Below are 24,355 nucleotides of genomic sequence, written 5' to 3' on the forward strand. Positions count from 1 at the left end.
TATACCCAATGCCACTTCCCTTCACTCCTGAACATACTCTCCTCTGACCCTCATCATTCCACAAAAACTATTCTTGTTAGGGGCTTCCTATTTACCGAATCCAATGCCTGCTTCGTAGCCCTTATCTCACATATCTGCTTCACACTGTGAGTACTCCTCTCTTCCTGAAACTTTTCTGCTTTGACTTCATACTACTATAGATACCTTTGTAAGCAGTGGTTATGAACTGGGGGCAGTTTTGCCCTCCAGGGATATTTGGTAATGTCTGGAGACATTTCTGGTCATCATAACTGGGACGGGGTTGCTGCTACTGGCATCTGGTGGGTAGAAGCCAGGATTGCTATTAAACATTCTACAATGTACAGGACAGCTCCCCATACTTACAGCCAAGAATTATCTGGCCCCAAACGTCAATAATGCAAAGGCTAAGGAACTCTAGTATACAGAATGTCCTGTAGACACTTCATGTATAAGATGGACATGTTCAAAGATAAATCATGGGGCTTCCCTGGTGGCGCAGTGGTTGAGAGTCTGCCTGCCGATGCAGGGGGCGCGGGTTTGTGCCCCGGTCCCGGGAAGATCCCACATGCTGCGGAGCGGCTGGGCCCATGAGCCATGGCCGCTGAGCCTGCGCGTCTGGAGCCTGTGCTCCGCAACGGGAGAGGCCACAACAGTGAGAGGCCCACGTACCGCAAAAAAAAAAAAAAATCATTACTCCCCTTTTCACCTACTTACTTGTTACTTGTTATTCCTAATTTGATTAACAACACTTAGTCTTATAAAGCAGTATCCTGGGAATAATTTTTTATTTCCTGCCTTTCCTTCCTCAAGCTCATCTACTAGTCACTAATTCCCTTTTGATTTTATCTCCTAAATATCTGTCATCCTTTTTCTTCCCTCAGCTACTGCTGCCTTTGTATGAGTGTAGACATCATTTAGTTTGCAAGAGTCTCCTAAACGGACTCCCTGTTTTTAGTCTTATAAATGCCTCAACTCATGCTCCTTGGACAATCTTTCTAAAATGGAAGCCCAATTACATTTCTCCCACTGTCTACAAGATAAAGGCTGAGCTCCCAGGTCTGGCCTACCATGCTTACCATATGTTTTATTACCTACAGATCTGTGTTCTGTTGTACCTCTTCCTAATCCTCTTCTAATAAAAACACAAGAAAACAGAACCAACAAAACAAAGCAAAAAGCTTCATGTTCCACACTTTTGTTTATTGGACATGATAACCCCTGTTTTGGAATGCCTTCTCCACCAGGACCCTACCAGGCCTTTCTCCTTTGAAAACTCTGCTCTGTGCATGTGCATGCTTTTATTGGGACACATACTGTATACATACCATCTCAAGTATAAAATCCCAGTTCAAAAAGTGGAGTATAACAAAGCAATATATTTGTATGCCACTTAGAGTTAAAATTTTTGAATTCCCAGTCTATGAGGTAGAAAATTCCAATAAATTCATGGTCCCCCACCCCCTTACCTCTGTTTTGTGGTTAAATTCTGGGGGAACCTTCATAGTACCTAAGTTTTGGAACAGATACAGGCACTAAGACTTCATCACCATGAAAAGGGCTTCTTCAGATTTGCAGGTTCTCTTCTTGGCATCTGGATCTTGCTTGCAGATATCCTCATCATTTTGCTTTTATGGAGCCTGAAAATCTTTCTAAGGCTTCCTATGGCTTCTGCATTTCACAGAATTATTCCCTCTCTGGCATCTTGCTATCTAGCCCAGATTAGCCGGAATGCAGACATTAGGTCTTTACTTAGGGACCCAGGGGTATTCCCTTTCTTTTAATCTTTTTAATATTTTGCTTCAGAAGCATTTCCTGTCTTGTGAAAATTTTGTCTCAGAGGCATGTAATATTTTCTTCAATGGCTTTAGACTTTTAATGGGCTTAGTCACATAAAAGCTAATGACTGTCAAATTTTTCCTGCTTAGTCCTGCCCATCCCCACACTTGAGGTAGGGTGAAAAACAACGGCCAGTAGCTCCTAAACTGAACAGTTCATTGGATACACCTGAAAGAGCTTTTAAAATGAAAGATGTTACCACCCCCAACTCTGCACAATCAGAATTTGTTCTTATAAACGATCACAGGAGATCAAGGTCGAATTTTCTTTCTTTTTTTTTTTTTTTTTTTTTTGCGGTACGCGGGTCTTTCACTGTTGTGGCCTCTCCCGTTGCGGAGCACAGGCTCCGGAGGCCCAGGCTTAGCGGCCATGGCTCACGGGCCCAGCCGTTCCGCGGCATGTGGGATCTTCCCGGACCGGGGCACGAACCCGCATACCCTGCCTCGGCAGGCGGACTCTCAACCACTGCGCCACCAGGGAAGCCCAAGGTCGAATTTTCGAATCCCTCAGTGGTGGACGTTGGGCAGGGCTCTGCTCACTCTGTTTTTCCTCAAAGTCTCCAAATTTTTACCCCGGTAGTATGCCCTGCCTCTACCTCTCCCTCCTTTGGCGCTGCTCTCTCCTTCCTGCTAGCAGCTCCTAGCCTCTCCCTCCCCTTCTTACCCCTTCCCTACCCACCGCGCTCCACCTCCCAGCCCCGCCCCGCCCTTCTCTGCCTCGTCCCACCCCTCTCCCCCCAACCCAACTCTACTTCCCGGCTCCATCCCTCCCCGCTCCTCCTTGCCCCGCTCCACCTCCTAGCCCCGCCCCACCCCTTCTCTCCGCTCCTCCCCTCTTCCCCGCCCCACCCTCTCTCAGCCCCGCCCCTCAGCCCCGCCCCGCTCCACCTCCTATTCTTTCCGCTTCTTCCCTTTCCCTGCCCTGTCTTCCTGGCCTTGCAGTCTCCTCCCCTCTTTTGGTTCCTCCTTAACATTCCTCTGCTCTGCAGCGAGCTCTTTCGTCTCAGACTTGTTACGTTTACTCTGCGCCGGAAGAAGAACCTGAGGACGCTTTTGGGACTATGGCGGCGGTGGATATCCGAGGTAACCTGTGCTGTCCCCTTTGTTTCCTGATTGTTTGGGAGCTGGTTTAGGGATTTATAGCTCTTGGGGGCAAGATTCCGGTTCCCTTGTGATGTCTCCCAAGCTCTTTGGAATGTTTTCTGTGAACGACCCAAAGCGCCAATCTGTCGAAAAATTGCCTAGATTTTCGCAGTTTTTCAGGAGTCTCTTAGAAGAGTCAAAACGAAGGGGTTGGAAGAAGCTCTGGGCTTTGAGCCCTGTGGTGTTGTCCTACATACGTATCTCTACAGCAGTATTGGGGCTGTTCTGTCCAGGTGAAGGAACGACAGAGAAGGGGGTGGGGTCATGAGCCGACAGTGTTTGGTTCATTCTTGGCACTTGGCCTGGGGCCTACCTTATTCCTGACGTTTGAGGTTCCTTTTTCTATATTAACCAAATTGGAGTCTAGCACACATATTCCAAATATATTGTCATTTATATATTGTCAGAATGTCCAGTGATCGTCAGCAGTTCTGAATAATGTTTACTATATGTTTGTCTTTCATTATAAGTGAGAATATCAAGTACCTAATTTCATTACTTGCTGACTGTTAGAGAGCTGTATTAGAGCCATGTCAGTATGCTCTCCCTTGCTACTGAATACAAAAGAGGAACATTTAGTCCACGAGGCTGTTTAGCTTTCATAACTTTTTACTTTTTATTTAGATTTGTTAGGTCCATTGCAAAGGCTCTAAGGTGGGAACATGTCAGAAGAACAGCAAGGGGGCCAGTATGGCTGAAGCACAGTGAGCGAGGAGGCGGGAAGTAGATGAGGTCAGAGAGAGAATTGGTGTGGTGGCTTGTTCATACAGGAATTGTAGGCCGTGGTAAGGCCTTTGGCTTGTCCTCTGAGTAAAACAGAGAACCACTGGAGGGTTTTGACCAGAAGGGATGAACGTAACCTGACTTACTTTTTTTTAGGATCACCTTGACTGCTGAGAACACTGTAGGAGGGCAAAGGTAGAATTAGGGAGACCGGTTAGGAAGGCATTTTTGTAATGCATGGGGATTTGGGGGTGGCTCAGACTAGGGTGGTAACAGTGGAGATGGTAAGAAATAGTTGGAGTCTGCTTGTTTTGGTAGTGTAGTCTATTGGGCTGTGATCACAGGTAGCTTCTATGTAGGAGAACTAATATATCCTATTTCACAGCCACACACCACCCTCTTAACCCCAGTTAACTAGTTTGTAACTGAACATACTTGGATACTGGAGTGTGTGTAAATTTATGTCCTTAGCCCTTAATCATGAATTAATAAACATTTTCTAATTCTTACCAAACAGGTCCTGTGCTAGTTCTGATGAGTAACCCACAGCCCCAGTTCCTTAAAAAACTCAGCATTTAATGGGAAAACATTTGTACTTGTGGGTTATTAATAATCAATTATAAAACTATATAAAAACCGCTATGAGGACATAGAGAAAGAAACCATTATTTCTGCCTTGCAAAGTAGAGAAAGGCTTTGCAGAGATTAGTGACATTTAAAATGAGTTTAATCTAGCTTGACCATTTGAATATCTAGTAAACCTATACCTTTTTAGAATGAAAGACGTTTCTATATTTTTTAGAAGTGCATAAACTAGAAAAAAAAAGAGGCACAAACTAGGACAGCCTTTGGTTAAGCCAGAAATAAGTTTGTTCATATTAATCTTAAAAGAAATTGACTACCAGCACTACCACCATCATCATAATGAACATTTATTGGGTTATTACAATGTACTAAGCATTTTACATATATAATCTAGCATGCAGATACTATTATAATCCCTATTTTATAGATGAGAAAACTAAGGCATGGGGAGGTTGAACTTTTCCATTCTTCCTTCTTCAACCAGTAATTATATAGGCAATTTGATGTTTCATGACTTACAGCTAGTGGGATTTAGTACTGTCAGTGGTATGAAACATTGCAGCCAGTACCCAATAAAAGCTCATTAATTAAAGCTATCTAGCCCTACTTATCATGTCCTTGTTTTCTTTTTCCATTTTGAAAAATTTAAAGTTTAATTCTTTAAAATGTGAAATTGTATGGCTATAATTAAGGGCATTCTACTTTTCATTTGCCCCTTTTACATAATTATTATCTCATCTATAATAATAGATTCCTAACTTATTTCTGTCTCTTTAATTGGAAGATCTCCCATTAGTGGCGATGGATGTGTTTTCTTTGGCACACCTATTGTTTGAAAATTTTTGAATTAGTTGCCAACATTATAAAAACTCAGGATTTCCGATATTTTGAAACACCTCTCTAGATTTCAAATCCTATAACTTCTTCACCTAATTGAGTTATTCTTTAAACATATAATGTACTTTTATTTATTTATTGAATCTTTGAATTTTATTTATTTTTTACACAGCAGGCTCATTAGTTATCTATTTTATACATATTAGTGTATATATGTCAATCAGAATCTCCCAATTAAACATATAATATTCTTTTATATTTCCCTACCTTTGTATATGCATTACCTCTGCTTGGAATTACTTTGCCTCTCTTTTCTCCATGGTGAGCCTCTATTTATTCTTTAACATATAGTGCTAAAACCCACCTCCTCCTCATCCCATGAAAAACCATTCCTGTTCCCTCAGGTAAGGTATTCTGCTTGCTCCACTGTGCTCTCATAACACATTTATTCATACCTTTATTATGGATCTTGTGTTGTCATTGCTTTCTTGCATACTTAGCTCTTCTGCGGGACTGTGAGGGTATGTAGGTTAGGATCCACGTCATCCTTATATTCATAGTGCCTCCTACATTATATGCATAATAAATGTTTGTTGGATTGGATTTTTTTCTCTTTTCTCATCCTTTATCATTTTGTTTCTTTTCTATAGATAATCTGCTGGGAATCTCTTGGGTTGACAGTTCCTGGATCCCTATTTTGAACAGTGGAAGTGTCCTGGATTACTTTTCAGAAAGAAGTAATCCTTTTTATGACAGGACATGTAATAATGAAGTGGTCAAAATGCAGAGGCTAACATTAGAACACTTAAAGTAAGTTATTATAAGAAGGTAGCATTTTTGCCAACTGCAGATTTTGTAATGAATAGTTCTTTCAAGCTGTGAATCATGAAGTACAGAGTAGAAGTGTTGGAAGAACCGGAGTTTTGTTTGGGTTTGTGCAGATTTGACATGCAAAGGAATTATTAGTAGTCACTTGTAACCTGGGAAGTCTTTTCTTTATAACTGCACATATTACTGTCTAGTTAAAATGCAACTATGAGGTTTAGATGTAAATCTCATTGATTTCCGCAATGCAACTGTTACCTTAACCAGGTAACTATATATGTTGTCTCCTCTACATGTAATTTGATGTCTTAAACCATAGTCGAGTTTATAGTAGATTTTTCTTTGTTTGACAAATAAAATTTTAGCCAAATTTAGCAAGATTCTTCAGACTTGGGATGCTAAATAATTCATTACTATTATAAAAGTTTCTGAAACAACTGTGTAATGAAGTTTTTCATCTGTCAGCTAAACATGGAGAGCAGGGGTTCTAAGAAATTAAATTTCTGGTATTTTAAATAGCTTTTGTTTTGAGGTAAATATTTACATTTACTGAGATACCTTGGTGTTGCTTTTAAACATAGTATGTCAGGAAAAAATATGTTGGGGGTGAGGATAAGGTTTTTGATGTTTTCTGGTTGGGTACAATATATAGTAGTGATCTATATTAAGACAGGTATAGTGTTCATGTATATTTTAATATTTTATATATATTTATAGATCTCCTTGGTCAGGAAGCATCCTGGTATTTTGGTTGCCTTTTTTGAAATGTAGGTTCATTGTACTCTCATGACTGAAAATACTCCGATTTAAGTTCATCATGAATTTTTGTAGAGAAATTTTGTTGTTGTTTAAAAACGAAATCTTACTTTATTTGAGCCCCACCTACCTGGGAAAAATAGCCAGTTTTATTGAACAGCCAATTTTTCATATCAAACATAGGCAGTTTTATCCTGTTTACAATGTTGCTATACTTTTATGTGATAATTTGAATGTTCTAGAGAATTGTTTGTAGGGCATTCATAGATCTCTGAGTGTCTGTGTCCTGTTTTCAGTCAGATGGTTGGAGTGGAATACATCCTTTTACATGCCCAAGAGCCCATTCTTTTTATCATTCGAAAGCAACAGCGGCAGTCCCCTACTCAAGGTAAAATATGTAAACTTTAGGCATTATTTTCTTCTTAAAATACCATGATTTATTTACTCCTGAGCTATATATGTTCTTATTTTTGTGGATTGGGTTCTGTTTTAGGGATTTGTAGGAATCCATGTGTAGGCTTCCTATGCTTTCCCTTCTGTGAGGGGCCACACCAAGTGCACCTTCCCTCTAGTAGTGAAATGCAGTGTGTACTATGTCTGCTCAGAGCTCAGGGAAGACCGTTTGAGACTCTGAGTCCAGAATTTTTATTGAGGGCTGATCATGTAGACGTCCTCTGCCTGTCAAATTCTAGTCTCTCAGAAGGAAATCAGGTTTAATTCTTGGCAGATGCAGTTACACCAAATTCATAAAAGATCAATGGAAAATCCTCATTGATACATTCAATCAAAATTACCAGACAAAAACTTGCTTTAGAAATCATACTGAAAAGTATAGAATTCAGACTTGATTTTCAATCAAAGAGCTAGTCACCTATTCCAGAGATGACCAGCTACATCTCTTAAATTAGATACTCTCATCAAGACCTTTGAGAATAACCTTCACCCTAGTATTGATTCCAGAGAATGACTTGCTACTGAAGTTGTGGTTCCAGAGTCAAGAATCCAAATTTACTTTCAAAGTCAAAGATCTAGGACTTCCCTGGTGGCGCAGTGGTTAAGAATCCGCCTGCCAGTGCAGGGGACATGGGTTCGAGCCCTGGTCCGGGAAGATCCCACATGCCGCAGAGCAACTAAGCCTGTGTGCCACAACTACAGAGCCTGCGCTCTAGAGCCCGTGAGGCACGACTACCGAAGCCCGAGCACCTAGAGCCCATGCTGCGCAACAAGAGAAGCCACCACAATGAGAAGCCCGCACACTGCAACAAAGACCAAACACAGCCAAAAATAAATAAATAAAGATAAATTAATTAAAAAAAAAAAAGTCAAAGATCTAGAGTCCCTTCCCAGAGAAACTTAGAACAAAGACAAGGCTGGGGACAAGAGTTCCATGATGGAAGGGTTCCAGGTACAGAAGCGACAGAAGATGGCACCAGCCTCACTAGCCGCTGTTTTATTCCGTAGGACCTCGGACTGGGGCACAGAGGCAAGTTCAGTGTGTCTGGTATCTTCATCCTGGGCCCTAAATCTCTCTTGCTCTAAGGTCTTATTCCCCAAAGTGTGGTTGACTGACAGCAGCATCGGATCACTTAGGAACTTGTTAGAAATGCATCGTCCCTACTGAGTAAGAATCTGATTTTAACAAGATACTCAGGTGATTCAAAAGCACGTTAAAGTTTAAGAAGCACTGCTCCTAGGGCAAACGTTTTTTTTAGCAAACTTTTTCTGTTACGGTCCAGAGACTAAATATTTTAGGCTTTGGAGCCTCATGGTCTCTGAGACAACTATTCAACTAGTGCCATAGCAGCCTTAGATAATAACGCAAATGAATGAGTGTGGTTATTTTCCTATATAACTTTATTTACAAAAACAGGAATTGCCAAACCCTACCTTAAGCTTTAGTGTGGGAAAATGTTAAACTTTAGTTGTTCTTTTTATGGAAATATATTTAGCAGTTTGTGTGCATAGCTATATTGATAAACATTTTTTTTCCTCGCTGCTTTAGTTATCCCACTGGCTGATTACTATATTATTGCCGGAGTGATCTATCAGGCACCAGACTTGGGATCAGTTATAAACTCTAGAGTGGTGAGTGTCTTTACATACTTTAAACATTAAAGAAAACTTCTAACCGAACTACCTTGCTACCGAGAATTAAACAGGAACTCTTCTCCCTTGTGTACGTTGGTATAAAGTGTTGACTATTAGAATATCTTAAGCATTGGTTCCTGTGGGCCAACTCCATGTTCAAAGTATATACCACCCCTAGATACATAGTGATTCAGGTTCTGAAAAGCAGAAGATTTACTGTCTTTGCCTATGTAATATTTTGTGTTCACTTTGTAAATTTTGGATGATTGATGAGAAATTCAGAATTTGTTTTCTTTTTCTAAGCTTACTGTGGTACATGGCATTCAGTCAGCTTTTGATGAAGCTATGTCATACTGTCGATATCATCCTTCCAAAGGGTATTGGTGGCACTTCAAAGATCACGAAGAGCAAGGTAGGTGGGACACCGAGACCCTCCTAAAACACTTTTTGTTACTCAGAGAATGAAGCTGCTTTCTTTCGGAAGATGGCTATTGATGATTTCTAGCTGTGTTTTACTTCTCTGTGGGAAGGTTTCATAGGATGATGACATTGTCAGAGCTATGATTCATGTAACTAGATGTGGTAATAATAGCATTCCCATAGGAACAGGTACAAATTTTAATCTCTTTGGTACATGATAATCTTTGATAAGTTGATACAAGGTTTTAAAATATTTAGGACATGTAGGGGAAATCAGTGATGAGGAATGAGTAATGATGATATTTCCTGCTTACCAAACTGTTGAGTCATCTTGAAATCTGGAACCCAAGTCTTCCAAGTTTTTGAAATAGGGGAGATGCTCTTAAAGCCCTATCTCCAGATGAACAGTCTGTTTTCTGATCTTTCTATGTTACCGCCTGTCGTGATGCCAGGTCCTCTAGTTGCCATAGCTGCTAATCTGCTACTTGTTCTGTACCATATTTTACTAATAAAAGTACTTCTAGAAATGTATCTATAGCAGTATACCTATATTCTGCATTTCTTTCTAGAGAAATAGAAACTTAGAATGAATTACTATGGAAAAGGTAGCCTTTAAATAAAATTCAGACCCGTGGAATGAATGGTCTTTGAGATACAGTTATATTTATTCGTAATAGTAGGTCCCGGCGACAACATTTGACTTAGGAAAGTTTGCATCAGTTGAATAAACTTCTCCCAAGAGCTCTTTGCCCCTACCCTAATGAAATGTTTGGAGTAAAACTTAACTGGAACCCTATCTTTATAGACAGTCCACCAGCACACTCCCCTCCCAGGGAAAATCCCACACGTGATTAGCTTCATAATTTTTCTTGCAAGTTCTTTTCTCTCTTGTCTTTATGATCTTCTGTTGTTTGGTTTGTCCTGTTTTTTTCAGTGGATTATAGTCTTCATAATTGAGTATGGTTACTTGAGTTTATGAAAGTTGCATTTTCCATTTGTACCTATTAGGTTTTGCGGGAAAAGTCTGTTTAATACACTTAAAATATACACAAGATAATTTCAAACCAATAATCTGAATGTGACTTAGGTAATTATGGAAAATTTAGCCTTAAAGTTTTCCATAATTAAGTAATTATGGAAACATAAGAACGATGTTTATCCATGTTTACATGCTAAAACCGAAATGTCTTTAAAAGATATATCAGCTTTTTAAATGTTAGAATTTTAACCTCATTTCAGAGGGAGAGTTTGAATGCTTCTCTGTATATGCTATGTTTAACGTATTTGGGGGGATTATCTTTGGAATAGCAGCCATTAAAAATAATAAAATTTGAATATATTCATGGCAGACAAAGATTTGTGAAATAATAAGGCACCAAAGTAGTTTAGACAATGTTTTGATTTGGACCTTATATTTTAATAGATAAAGTCAAACCTAAAGTCAAAAGGAAAGAAGAACCGAGCTCTATTTTCCAGAGACAGCGTGTGGATGCTTTACTCCTAGACCTTAGACAAAAATTTCCACCCAGATTTGTGCAGGTAATGAGAATGCGTGTGGTTAATTTTGATTCAACACTTTTTCCTGGCATATTTATTTTTAATTGAGGACTGTTTCAGATGTGACCTAAAAATACTGATTTTCCTTGTTAGTTAAAAAAATGATCTCTGAATCAAAGAAAGGTTTTTCAAGGACTTAATGGAGGAGGTGGTAAAGGGAATGGAATTAGTACTGTTCCGTGCACTTAAGTTTAATTCCTTATTGAATCTTCGTAAACTGTGAGGACTGAATATAATAATATTCTCATTCAGAAGGTTGCTGAAAGTGTCATAGATGGTAACAAAACTAGAATTTGAAACTCATGCTGTTTTTACTGTACGTGCTGCCTTCCACCCTGATGTAGAGGGTATTTAAGTCCTTAAATGATAGAATAATAAAAACTTTGTAATAAAAAGAATAGTGCATTTGATGTGGAGGGTTTGGCATGATAAATGGAGGAGGCAGGAGTAATAATAAATAGACTTATAACATACATTGGAGCTATATGAATTCCATTATGTTGTCTTGGGCATTCCAACAGCAATAGCAGGTCCACGTACTGTGGTACTAAATGAGCTTTTGCAGAGAAGTAAGTGTGAGATGGAATATGTGAACATGTTATTCTTATGGTTTGCCTCAGCTCTTACTTATCTTTACAGGGCTGTGTACACACAAGGTCATGTTTTTCCTGTGGAGGGCCTATTTAAGAGATTTTCAAGGGTTGTTTTAGACTGAGATTTTTCACACCCTGAGATGACTTTAGAATAGGCCTTTCCTTCCCCCTTCCCTGACTCTACTGGATGAGGTGTACTGTTGGAATGGTGACGTGGTGGTGAAGGGAGCAGAGGCCACAGTTGGAACTCAGGACCAAAAAGCCAGTTTAGAGAAATCTCATGAATTGCGCATGAAGATGAAACAATGTCTGTTGAATAAATAAATAAATGAATTATAGCTCTGTGTAAGATGACGAGTAGTGACTACAGAGTGTAAGAGGTTAGGTGTGGTTGGCCATTCGTGGCAGAACACCTAGAACTGCACAGTACAGTAGCCCCTAGGCACATGTGACTATTGTGCATTTGAAACACAGCTAGTCCAAACTGAGTTGTGTTATGTGTGAAATACATACTGGGTTCAAGCACTTAGTACAAAAAATTTATAAAATATTTCATTAATAGTTAAAAATATTGATTATATGTCAGTGATACTCTTTTAGATACGTTTGGTTAAAAATAATAAAATTGATCTGTTTCTTTCTGAAAATGTGACTACTAGAAAAATTTAAATTACATATATAGCTTGTATTTGTGGCTCACATTATATTTTGGGCAGTGCTGATCTAGAAAATGAGAACAGAAAATGCAAAACCAAAAACATGAAAGATGATCAATGAACACATACTCAGAAACCAAGAAAATCCCTCAGTTTGTTCTTTGTCTAGTTTCTTGAGGTGTAAAGTTAGGTTGTTTGCGATCTTTCCTTTTTAATGTAGGATTTATTGCTATAAACTTCCCTCTTAGTACTTCTTTTTCTGCATCCCATAAGTTTTGGTATGATGTAGTTTCATTTTAATTTCTCTCCAGATAATTTCTGATTTCCCTTTTGATTCCTTCTTTGGCCTACTGGTTGTTCAGGAGTGTTTTGTTTAATTTCCACTTATAAGTTAGCAGAAGAAAAGAAATTACAAAGATTAAAAATTATGAAATAGAGACTAGAAAAACAATAGAAAAGAATCAGTGATACACCAGAAACTAACACAACATTTTAAATCAACTATACTTCAATAAAAACAACAACAAAAAAGCAAGGAAACTAAGGGTTGGTGTTTTGAAAAGATAAACGAAATTGACCAACTTTTAGCTAGACTAACAAAGAGAGGAGACTCAAATAAATAAAATTAGAAGTTGAAGAGACGTTACTACTGATGCCACAGAAGTAAAATGATCGTAAGAGACTACTATAAACAGTTTATATGCCAAGAAATTGGGTAACCTATAAGAAATTCCTAGAACATATGACCTACCAAGACTGAGTCATGAAGAAATAGAAAATCTGAACAGACCAATAATGAATAAGGAGACTGAATCAGTAATCACAAACCTCCCAAAGAAATGTCTAGGAACAGATGACTTCATGGATGAATTCTACCAAACATTTAAAGAGAATTAACACCAATCCTTCTCAAACTCTTTCAAAAAATTAAAGAGGAGGGAACACTTCCAAATTCATTTTATGAGGCCAGCATTACTCTGATACCAACGACCAAAAGACACTACAAGACAAGAAAACTACAGTCCAATAAAAATAGATGCAAAAATTCTCAATGAAATACTAGCAAATCAAATGCAGTAGCCCATTAAGAGGATCATATATCATGATCAAGTGGGATTTATCCCTGGGGTGCAGAGATGGTTCGACATACTAAAATCAATCAGTATGATACACTACATTATCAGGATGAAGGATAAAAATCACATGATCATCTCAATAGATGCAGAAAAAGCATTTGGGAAAATTCAACATCTTTTTATGGTAAAAACAACAAACTAGGTATAAAAGGAATGTACCTCAACATCATAAAAGCCATGTATAACAAACCCTTTTTATGGTAAAAACAACAAACTAGGTATAAAAGGAATGTACCTCAACATCATAAAAGCCATGTATAACAAACCCTTTTTATGGTAAAAACAACAAACTAGGTATAAAAGGAATGTACCTCAACATCATAAAAGCCATGTATAACAAACAAACGGCTATCATATTCAGTGGTGAAGAACAAAGCTTTTTCTCTAAGATCAGGAACAAGACAAGGATATCCACCCTCCACACTTCTATTCAGCATAGTGCTGGGAGACCTAGCCAGAGAAATTAGGCAGTAAAAGGGATCCAAATGGGAAAAGAAGTAAAATTGTCTGTTTGCAGATGACATGATCTTATACATAGAAAACCCTAAAGACTCCATTAAAAAACTGTTATAACTAATACATGAATTCAGTGAAATTGCAGGATACAAAATCAACACACAAAAATCAGTTGCACTTCTGTATACTAACAACTATCAGTAAAGGATATCAAGAAAATCCCACTTATAATAGCATCAAAAACATACTTAGGGATAAACTTTTTGTTATCAGCTTTATTGAGATATAATTGGTGTAATAACATTGTGTAAGTTTAAGGTGTACAACCTGTTGATTTGATACACTTATATACTGCAAAATGATTACCGCCATAGCATTAGCGAACATCTCTGTCATGTCACATAACTACTGTTCTTTTTTATGGTGAGTTCATTTAAGTTTTACTCTCTTAGCAACTTTCAAATATATAATACAGTGTTACTAACTATAATCACCATGTTGTGTATTAGATTTCCAGAACTTATTTCATCTTATACCTTTCACCAACATCTCCCCATTTCCCCCACCCCCTCAGCCGCTGGCAGGCACCGCTGTACCCTCTGTAGGAGTTTGAACATTTTAGATTCCATATATAAGTGATGTGATATATCATATTTGCCTGTCTGACTCCACTTAGTATAATGCTCTCCAGGTTCATGCTCTCACAAATGGCAGGATATCCTTCTTTCTCATGGCTAAACAATATTCCTGTATATGTGTGCGCACGCGCGCGCGTGTGTGTGTGTGTATCACATATGTCTCTCTCTCACACAAACATATATATATCTCACATCTTCTTTACCCATTCTGTTGACAGACATGTAGGTTGTTTCCATACCTTGGCTATTGTGGATAATGCCACAGTGAATGTGGGAATGCAGGTGTCCATTCGAGATCTTGTATTCATTCCCTTCAAATATATACCCAAAAGTGGGATTGCTGGATCATATGGTATTTCTGCTTTTAATTTTTGGGGGAACCTCTGTACTGTTTTCCATATTGGCTGCACCAATTTGGCTATTGCCACTAACAGTACACAAGTGTTCCCTTTTTTTTACACCCTCACCAACACTTGTTACTTCTTGTCTTTTCAATGGTAACCATTATAACAACTGTGAAGTGATATCTCATTGTGGTTTTGATATGGATTTCCCTGATGATTAGTGATGTTGAGCACCTTTTCATGTACCTGTTGGTCATCTGTATGTCTTCTTTGGAAAAATATCTATTCAGGTCCTCTGCCCATTTTTTAATTGAATTGTTTGTTTTTTCACTGTTGAGATATATGAGTTCTTTATATATTTTGGATATTAACTTCTTATCAGATATGCGATTTGCAAATATTTCCTTCCATTTTGTAGGTTGCCTTTTCATTTTGTTGATGATTTACTTTGCTGTGCAGAAGCTTTTTGGTTTGCTGTAGTCTCACTTGTTTATTTTTGCTTTTGGTGCATTTGCTTTTCATGTCAAACCCAAAAACTCATCACCAAGACTGATGTCAAGGAGCTTACTGCCTATGTTTTCTTCGGGGAGTTTTATGGTTTCAGATCTTACATTCCAGTCTTAAATCCATTTTTAGTTAATTTTTTTGTGTGGTGTAAATTAATTGACCATATATGCATGGGTTTATTTCTGGACTCTCTATTTTGTTCCATTGATTTATGTCTGTTTTTATCCCAATACCATACTGTTTTGATTACTGTAGCTTTGTAATATAGTTTGAAACCTGAGCTATCTGTATTCCCACATTTATTAGTTTTGTGAATATTTAGCATTATCCACAATAGCCAAGGTATGGAAATAGCCCTAATGTCCATCAACAGATGAATGGATAAAGAAACTATGGGATATACATATAGTTTAATATTATTCAGCCTTAAAAAAGAAGGAAATTTTACCATTTGTAGTGTCATGGAAGAATTTGGAAGATATTGTGCTAATTGAGATAAGTCAGTCACAGAAGGATGAATATTATATGATTTCACTTACATGAGGTATCTAAAATAGTCAGATACAGAAAATATTATAGTGGTTGCCAGAGGATGGAAGAAGGGGAAAATAGGGAGTTCTAAAAAGGCTGTAAAATTACAGTTATATAAGATGAATAAGTTGTAGAGATCTGCTGTACAACATACTGCTTACAGTTAACAATATGGTGTTGTGCACTTAAAAACTTGGTAAGAGGGTGGATCTCATATGGAGTGTCCTTAACACACACACACACACACACACAAACCCCAAACTAAAGGAGCAGAAGAAATCTTTTGGAGGTGATGGATATGTTTATTACCTTGATTGTGGTGATGGTATCACAGGTGTATGTATATGTCCAAACTCATCAAATTGTGTATATCAGATATGTGCAGGTATTTTTCATGTATCAGTTATACCTCAGTGTACCTGTAAAAAAAAAAAGAAAGGAACCAGAAAATACTCTGAAGTTTTATTACTCTTATGTGTTTGTGAAGGGAGGAGTACTGAAATATGAGACTTAAAGTTTCTATTAAGGTCATATTGAGAAGAATCGTATATGCTCGGCAAAGGAGTTTTGGTTCGTTCTGTGGTCCAGTGTGTTTATTCACTATTTTAAACCCATAACCTGGTACCACTCCTGTAAACATATGTTTCCAGGTACATTAAATGTTATTTGAAATATTAAAACAATAACTATCATCACTAAAGGCAAATGAAAGCAGTGGTAATTTTTGTACATTCTTTTTCAAATACACCCTCTCTTGAAGTAAACTTAGATATCCTCTACCTCATCTTCTTGACCCTCAGCACTGACTAGCTGTGAATTATTGATGATGGTAGTAGGGACCCATTAAGTGTTTAAAAACAGTTGCAACGAAATAATGTAGTTATTTGTTTGTTTTAGGAAGATAACCATTCATGGTATAGAAGATGCATAGGAAAATGTGTCATGTACCACAATATTCATTGCAGTTCTATTTACAATAGCCAGGACTTGGAAACAACCTAAGTGTCCATTGACAGATGAACAGATAAAGAATATGTGGCACATATATACAGTGGAATATTACTCAGCCATAAAAAGAAATGAAACTGAGTTATTTGTAGTGAGGTGGATGGACCTAGAGTCTGTCATACAGAATGAAGTAAGTCAGAAAGAGAAAAACAAATACCGTATGCTAACACATATATATGGAATCTAAAAAACAAAACAAAAAAATGGTCATGAAGAACCTAGGGTCAAGTCGGGAATAAAGACGCAGACCTACTAGAGAATGGACTTGAGGACACGGGGAGAGGGAAGGGTAAGCTGGGACAAAGTGAGAGTGGCATGGACATATATACACTACCAAACGTAAGGTAGAGAGCTAGTGGGAAGCAGCTGCATGGCACAGGGAGATCAGCTCGGTGCTTTGTGACCGCCTGGAGGGGCGGGATAGGGAGGGTGGGAGGGAGGGAGGGAGAGGCAAGAGGGAAGAGATATGGGCATATATGTATGTGTATAACTGATTCACTTTGTTATAAAGCAGAAACTAACACACCATTGTAAAGCAATTATACTCCAATAAAGATGTTTAAAAAAATGTGATGTTTGGAGTCAAGGAAGTTAGATTATGGAAAGCCTGAATTAATTCTGTGGCCATAGATAGAGAGGAAACAGATTCAAGGTATATTTCAGATTTAGCATTGCCTAACTTTGGTGGTTGGATATGGAGAGATTGGCATTATGGATGATTCTGAGGTTTCAGGCCTAGGATTAGAATCAACTTGGTGTTGAACCCAAATTCAGAATATAGGAAAAGAAACAGATTTGGGGTAAATATAGTTGTTAGGGGTTCTATTTTCATTAGCCAACCTCCAGAACATTCAGTAGCTTACTACTGTGTTTGGGTTCTGTGGTACTCCAGCTGACTGACAGTTCCTTTTTCTCTGGCTAGGGGTCCTGACTTGAATTCCATGTACTGTTCTATCCTGGTGAGCTAGGCTGGACACTGTAGAAAGCTCAAAGACTCTCTTGAATCTTAAAACAAAAAAACTTCACTTTGTAGAAAGTTATGGAAATTTAGAAACGCATATAAAAATAGAGGGAATAATAAAAAATGAAGCCCCCATGTACCTATTGATATTATCCTGCTTCAACAGTTATCAGGCGTGGCCAATCTTGTTTTCTCTCTTCTTCCCCTATTTCCTCCCAATTATTTTAAGCAGGTTGCAGACTACCTGCTTCCATGAGTTTTTAACATTTTTCTTGTAAAGGTTTAGCCATAGTCACCCTTAAGTTGTCATTTTCCAGAACCTCACCTTCTTTTAACCATCCAGGGGCCAAAAGCCAACTCACAAAGAGAGAGAGTATGTCAACTCTATGTAGCAGACCCAGGAGAACTTGTAATAATCAAAGTTCTCTAGGACTTTTAATAATCTCTTTGTTTCTCCAACCCACAGCATTTCTCCTCAGATCTGGAGAAGAAAATAGATTCTTGGTCTCCTTGAAGCCTTCTGTGAGCCCCTATTTACCCATTTTGTCTCCCAGAAGCATTTGTAGCTTAGGACTTCTGGATCTGAGGGATGTTGCCCCTTTATGGGGGTGCTCAAGAGAATATTGGAGAAGTCCTGCATTTTTCCTTGAAGCTCCTTTTTCCATATTTTAACTTTTGTTACTACTGAAAGTTACACCAAAACTGATGTGATAGGAGTTCAGGCCTTCAGTGCCTTTTATTATCAATGTCTTTTCAGTGCTGTTTTCAGAAGCTGCTAGGACACCATAGGATATTGCTTCAGTTAGGTTTATTCCAAAGTTACCTGATAAATTTTGTCAGAAAGGCCGCCTCTGTTCTATTTTCCCATCTTAAACCACATCCTACTAGTTTGTGTGACAGTGTTCACTAGAAAAGATTAGACAGTGTGCACTAATTAGGTAATGACATTATTTCAATGTCTGGATATGGTCCAGTGTCCAGTATAGTTCAAGTGGTTCAGTGCTAGCAGTATAAGAATATCCCCTCTCGATTTCTCATTCCTCAGTGTTACACCATCTATATCCTCTCCTGTTTTAAAGTAAGGAAAAATTATTTGTTCCCTCAAATTACTTTAGACATGTTTAAGTCCTAATATGTTCATAAAACAGGTAATAATGTTGTTGTGTTGGGGATTCCCATGACCACCCCCATGTTTGGAGATTTGCTTGAAGCACTCACAGGATTTATTACAGTGACATAGTAGGGCTATACAGCCAGATATAAGGAAAAAAGGCATTAGTGGAGTCTGGAGGAATCCATCTGCAGGCTTCCTTACACTCTCTTCTTCCCATGAAGAGTCATACAGAGTACACTCTTGCCTCAACAGTGAAAATGCAGCAACATGTAAGTGATATTTCTGCCTAAGGAAGTCCATTAGAGACTTGGTGCCCACGATTTTGGGGGAGGTTTTTCAGATAGGTACTTTCAATCTAGCACATACCAAAATTCCACATTCTTTGAAGGAAGGCAGGTATTCAGCAAAAACAACATTTTTTATACGAACAGTCTAGGCATAATGAATTGCCATTATCAGTTACAAAATGGTGGGAACCCTCCTGACATCCAAATTTCCAGATACCAGCCAAAGGCCAACCTCGCAGCCTGGCCCTTCTAAGGATAGTAGCTCAGACCTTCTATATTAACCTTTTGTGTACAATGGGTAATAATGGGAAGCTCAGTTTTGGTCTTATTAAATGTAATGGTTCCCAGAACTTGTAGTTGGAGTGGGCTAGTAGGCAGTTTGTAGCATGAATCTGGATCATGTGACATCAGAAAATTGTGTAGTCGCTAGTCATAGGAATAGATAAGAAGCTTAAGGAGGGCATGTAAATTCAGAAAGAAATTCAGAAAACAAATGGAGGCATTAAACTTTATAAAAATAAAGAGAACACTTTTATTCTGAGATGACAGAGAAGTATAGAGAGGTATTTTTTATGTATATATGTCTGTATATAAAGGTGTAATAAGTTTGGAGGTAGATGGATGGGAGAGAACATTGACACCCTTATTGGCTGAGGGTGAGGGGTAGGTTGTGAGCCTTGAGGAGGAAGAAGGAGGGAGAGGAGGAGGAAAGTGTTTTAAAGCAGTTAACTTGGGTAGCGAGAACAGGGAGATGACAGGGCCCACTGAAGTAAAAGAATTGCTGTGCAGAATGAAGGATCTGACCTTGTTCCTGACTCCTAGTGCCCCCATCATTTTTTCCTGCAGTTTGATTTCTAATAGTACACTCAACAGAAACCTTATATTCATAGAAAAATACCTCTTTTTCTTTACGTTCCATACCTGCCAACTTTAAAAGTCAGACATCCAAATTTCATTCTACTTACTTATAGCTCATATCGCCTGTGCAAATAAGCCTCTGGAGTCTTGAAAGGCTCCATTATTCCCTCTCATTGGATTCTCCTTAGCAACTTTTTATAAAGCATTATAGCCTCGGTGCAGAGGCAAAGGGCTTTGTTGATGTTCAAGGGTTTTTTTATGTTTGACTCTTTTGTTCTAGTTTTAGATTTGTGTCTTTTCTGGAACAGGAATAAGAAGTAGAAAATGATAAATTTACTTTTTTATGGTACATGGATAGTAGTTTCTCTTGATGAAGTCATTTATAATATAATTCGCATGCAGGTGTAATTTTAATGAAAATTATGACATCAAGAAGCAAAAAGCTTTGCTAACCTGCCCTGTTTTCTTCTTCCTCTTCCTTCACCCCTCTTCCCCACTTTTTTTTTTTTTTTTTTTAATTACAGCAAAAGTCTGGAGAAAAGCCTGTCCCAGGTATGGTTCATCTGATAATTCTTATCAAACTTGAAATAAGACCAAACAGCCTGTTTAACTCAGTAACAATCATAACATGTGAGGTGAATTATGATCATTTTGTCCTTTTAGACTCTCTAATGCCAGTTTGTTACTCCTAACCTTTGATCTGCTGATTGCCAAAAGGTGGTGCTTTTGTGGTAGTGATATTAGTATTTGAAAGATGCATTAGAGTGGGATGAACAGGTATTGAGGGTGTGTGGAGAAGCTGAGGTGATTCTAGGTTGTCAAAAGTTTGAAAAAAGGCCTTCTGTTTCATCATTGAGAATAGGTATTGGACTGTCCATTGACCTGGCATAGAATAATTATGTATCTTTTTTATGCATAATGTCTTATTTAAATGTCATGTGTTTTTGTCTAGTATCATAATTTGCTTGTATTATCAGGTTTTTTGTTTGTAAATTGGTTCTTATACATCTGCCTGATGAAACAGCTAAATTTAGAACTTGAGATAAGTAGTTCTAAATTAATTTGAGAGTCTGAACCATTCACATTAACTGTTGTCTAAACTGGTCTTATCCCTCCACCCTCCTCCCCCTCCAAAAAATACCTGCTTTTGATGTCTAGTGGATCAGACAAAGAAAGAGGCAGAACCTATACCAGAAACTGTAAAATCTGAGGAGAAGGAGACCACAAAGAACGTTCAACAGACTGTGGGTACTAAAGGCCCCCCTGAAAAACGAATGAGACTTCAGTGAGTATTGGACGAGAGAGACGCTTGGCAAGACTCCTCTTGTCCACATTTTACCTCATGACTGTGACAGGCTTTTGAACTTTAAAATTCTTTGTCACAATCATTTGTATAGAATGTGCTTGTTCTTTGAGAAAGGATGTAAGGATGCTCATGCTTTCAGTCTGAATATTTTTAATGTATCTTTTGTAACCTTTTCCCTACTGGACTTGAGCAGCTTCCTCCCTCACATATTTACTGTGATACATGTTTAAAGATAAGATAAAGGTATTTGTATAAATTAGTTTATCATGACGTTTTCCCCCTTATTTTCCCTCTGAAATATTTCCAGATGCATTTTGTAAACACAAAGGATTAATGTTAAAATAGTAGCTAAGCTTATTTTCTATTATTAGTTGCATATTCCTCAGTATTAAAATAGTAAGGTTACTAACAGTTTGAAAGGTAAAGAAAAGGAAAACAACCTCATTAAGCAATATCACCACCCTACAGATACTATAACAATGTTGTGGCATGGAAGCATGGAGTCTTAACCACTGGACCACCAGGGAAGTCCCTGTGTGTAGATATTTTTAAAACCATAGTTTGTAATTATTCTGTTCATACAATTTTACTTTATCATATTATGTCTGTTGTATGTGCGATTCCATGTTTACTTAGTTTTTATAGACTATACTTTGTTAACTGAATAATTCCTATGAGTGATTATATCTGTTTTCTTAAACTCTCCCTGTGTTGTACTTAAGTTTTTACCAAGTTACAATTTGCATTAAGGCTGTAGTGATTACATTATTTAAATAAGGCTGTAGTGTATCATGAGTTTTCAGTACTTAGTATTTATCTCCTTAGTATGGAGTCCCAGCCATAGAATCATTAGAATCTGTACTTTTTTTTTTTTTGGCCTGTTATTACTCTAACAGCAAAATATGAAAGTACCAAGTTCTGTAGAATCTCGCTGAAACTGAGTATTGTCACCTACATTTTTAGTGCCAATTACGTAGCAAAAAAGTGGTGTTTCATTATTTTAAGTGGTTGAATAATTTCTCATCTTTGATTCTTACTTTTATGAAGTATCTGATTTTCTGTATTGTGTAAGATTTTTTAGTTTTTTTATTTTGACATAATTTCAGGCTTACAGAAGAGTTGTCAGAGTAGTACAGAGAATTTCTCTATATACACCTTTTGCCCTAATTCCCCATATATTAACGTTTTCCATATTTGTCTTATTCTTTAGTCTCTGTCTCTCTTTCCCTGTCTCTAACTCGTGTTGTCATTTGCTGTTTCTCTCTCCTTCTCTCTATGTATGTGTGTGTGTGTGTGTACATACACATATAATACACACATATATACACCTTTTATTTTGGATTGAGAGTCGGTTGCAATCGTGATGCCCATTTTCCCTAAGAACTTTAGTGTGCATTTCCTAAAATCAAGGACATTCTTTTACATAGCCTTGGTCAAATTATCAGAATTAAACCAGTATGATACCATTATCTAATCTGTAGGTCTTATTCAGATCTTGCTAGTGATGCCAAGAATGTCATTTACAGCAAAAGAATATCCTGAATTGTGCATTAGATTTAGTTGTCGTAGCTCTTTAGTCTCCTTTAATCTGAAACAGTTCTTTAATCTTCCATGTTTTTCATGACTTGATATTTAAAGAGTTTAGGCCAGTTATTTTGTTGAATGTCTCTTAATTTGGGTTTGTTTGATATATTTTCATAATTAAATTCACCTCATGCACTTAAAAACATTTTTTTCACATTCCAAGCATTGTTTATTCCAGGATTACAAGAATGATTCAACAATTGGATCTATTACTCTGAATTAACATATTAATTGCAAAAATACACTTTTGTTAGGAATACCATGGAAAAGATGCTCGTGGAGGCGCGTGCTGTCAACTTGTCCCATTCCTGGTGATGTTAACTTTGATCACTTGGTTAAGGTAGTGTTTGTCAGGTTACTCCACTGTAAAGTTAGAATTTTTCTTTTTCTAATTTATAGGTATTTTGGGGGGGGGAGTAGTTCGAGGTCTGTAAATACCCTGTTATTGCTCAGAACTTTTACCCTCCAGTAGCATTCACTGATAATTCTTGCCTAAATCATTTATTACTATTATGGTTGCCGAATGGTGATTTTCTTTCTAATTCCTTCATTCCTTCTGTGTTTATTAGTTGGCTTTCTGCTATAAAGAAGAGCTTTCCTTTCCCCCCCTGCTTATTTATTTATATCATTGTAGACTCTTGGATTCTTACTTATTCAACGAGTTATATTTCTTTACTCTCATTAATTTATATTGATGCTCAAATTGTCCCAGATTGGGCCAATGGGAACCGTTTCAAGCTGATTCTTAGGTCCTTTTGACATGACCTTGTCATTCATTGAGGATTTTCTTTATGTTTTGGCACAATAAGATATCCCAGGCTCATTCCAACCCTGGAGTCAGCCATTTCTCTAAGGACCCCTAGTTCCTTCTGGTGGAGAATATATTTGGAAATCAAGATGTGTGTGCAAGGTGTGTTCATTTGTTACTGGGGTGTCATGGCTTCTGGGCTTTGTCAGCTGATAGAGTTAAGAAATAGATACATACTGGGACTTCTCTGGTGGCCCAGTGGTTAAGACTCTGTGCTTCCACTGCAGGGGGCATGGATTCTATCCCTGGTTGGGGAACTAAGATCTTGCATGCTGCGTGGCCAAAAAAAAAAAAGAAAAAGAAATAGATATGTACATATGTGTGTGACATGAGTGAATACACATATGTCCACACACACACACACATATCTGTCTACTCTCTCTCTCTCTCTCTCTCTCTCTCTCTCTCTCTCTCTCTCTCTCTCTATATATATATATATATATATATATATATATTTTTTTTTTTTTTTTTTTTTTGCGGTACGCGGGCCTCTCACTGTTGTGGCCTCTCCCGTCGCGGAGCACAGGCTCCGGACGCGCAGGCTCAGCGGCCATGGCTCACGGGCCCAGCCGCTCTGCGGCATGTGGGATCTTCCCGGGGCACAAACCCGTGTCCCCTGCATCGGCAGGCGGACTCTCAACCACTTCGCCACCAGGGAAGCCCTATTCTATATATATTAAAAGGAACCAATTCACACTGATAACACCAATTCCAGTTTATTCATCACAGGGTTTACGCTGTTCTCTTTCACATTTGTAACTTTCTTCCACATTGATTA

At 38.0% G+C, this 24,355-nt stretch overlaps 1 protein-coding gene across 5 annotated transcripts in view; it reads left to right on the forward strand.

Annotated features, from left to right (window-relative positions):
- Positions 1-2,799: 2,799 nt before the first annotated feature.
- The window catches only part of MED6 (mediator complex subunit 6), a 59,075-nt gene continuing 37,519 nt past the window's right edge, over positions 2,800-24,355 (forward strand). For all 5 annotated transcript variants that reach the window (XM_060140161.1, XM_060140170.1, XM_060140151.1 and 2 more), the window contains exons 1-8: positions 2,800-2,939; positions 5,795-5,954; positions 7,022-7,113; positions 8,728-8,810; positions 9,117-9,225; positions 10,657-10,772; positions 20,404-20,431; positions 21,038-21,164. In XM_060140161.1, coding sequence (XP_059996144.1) covers positions 2,918-2,939; positions 5,795-5,954; positions 7,022-7,113; positions 8,728-8,810; positions 9,117-9,225; positions 10,657-10,772; positions 20,404-20,431; positions 21,038-21,164 — 737 coding nt within the window. In that variant the 5' untranslated portion in view covers positions 2,800-2,917. The remainder of the gene's footprint in view (positions 2,940-5,794; positions 5,955-7,021; positions 7,114-8,727; positions 8,811-9,116; positions 9,226-10,656; positions 10,773-20,403; positions 20,432-21,037; positions 21,165-24,355) is intronic.

This window comes from Lagenorhynchus albirostris, chromosome 1 (assembly GCF_949774975.1).
Source record: "Lagenorhynchus albirostris chromosome 1, mLagAlb1.1, whole genome shotgun sequence".
Taxonomy (NCBI): domain Eukaryota; kingdom Metazoa; phylum Chordata; class Mammalia; order Artiodactyla; family Delphinidae; genus Lagenorhynchus; species Lagenorhynchus albirostris.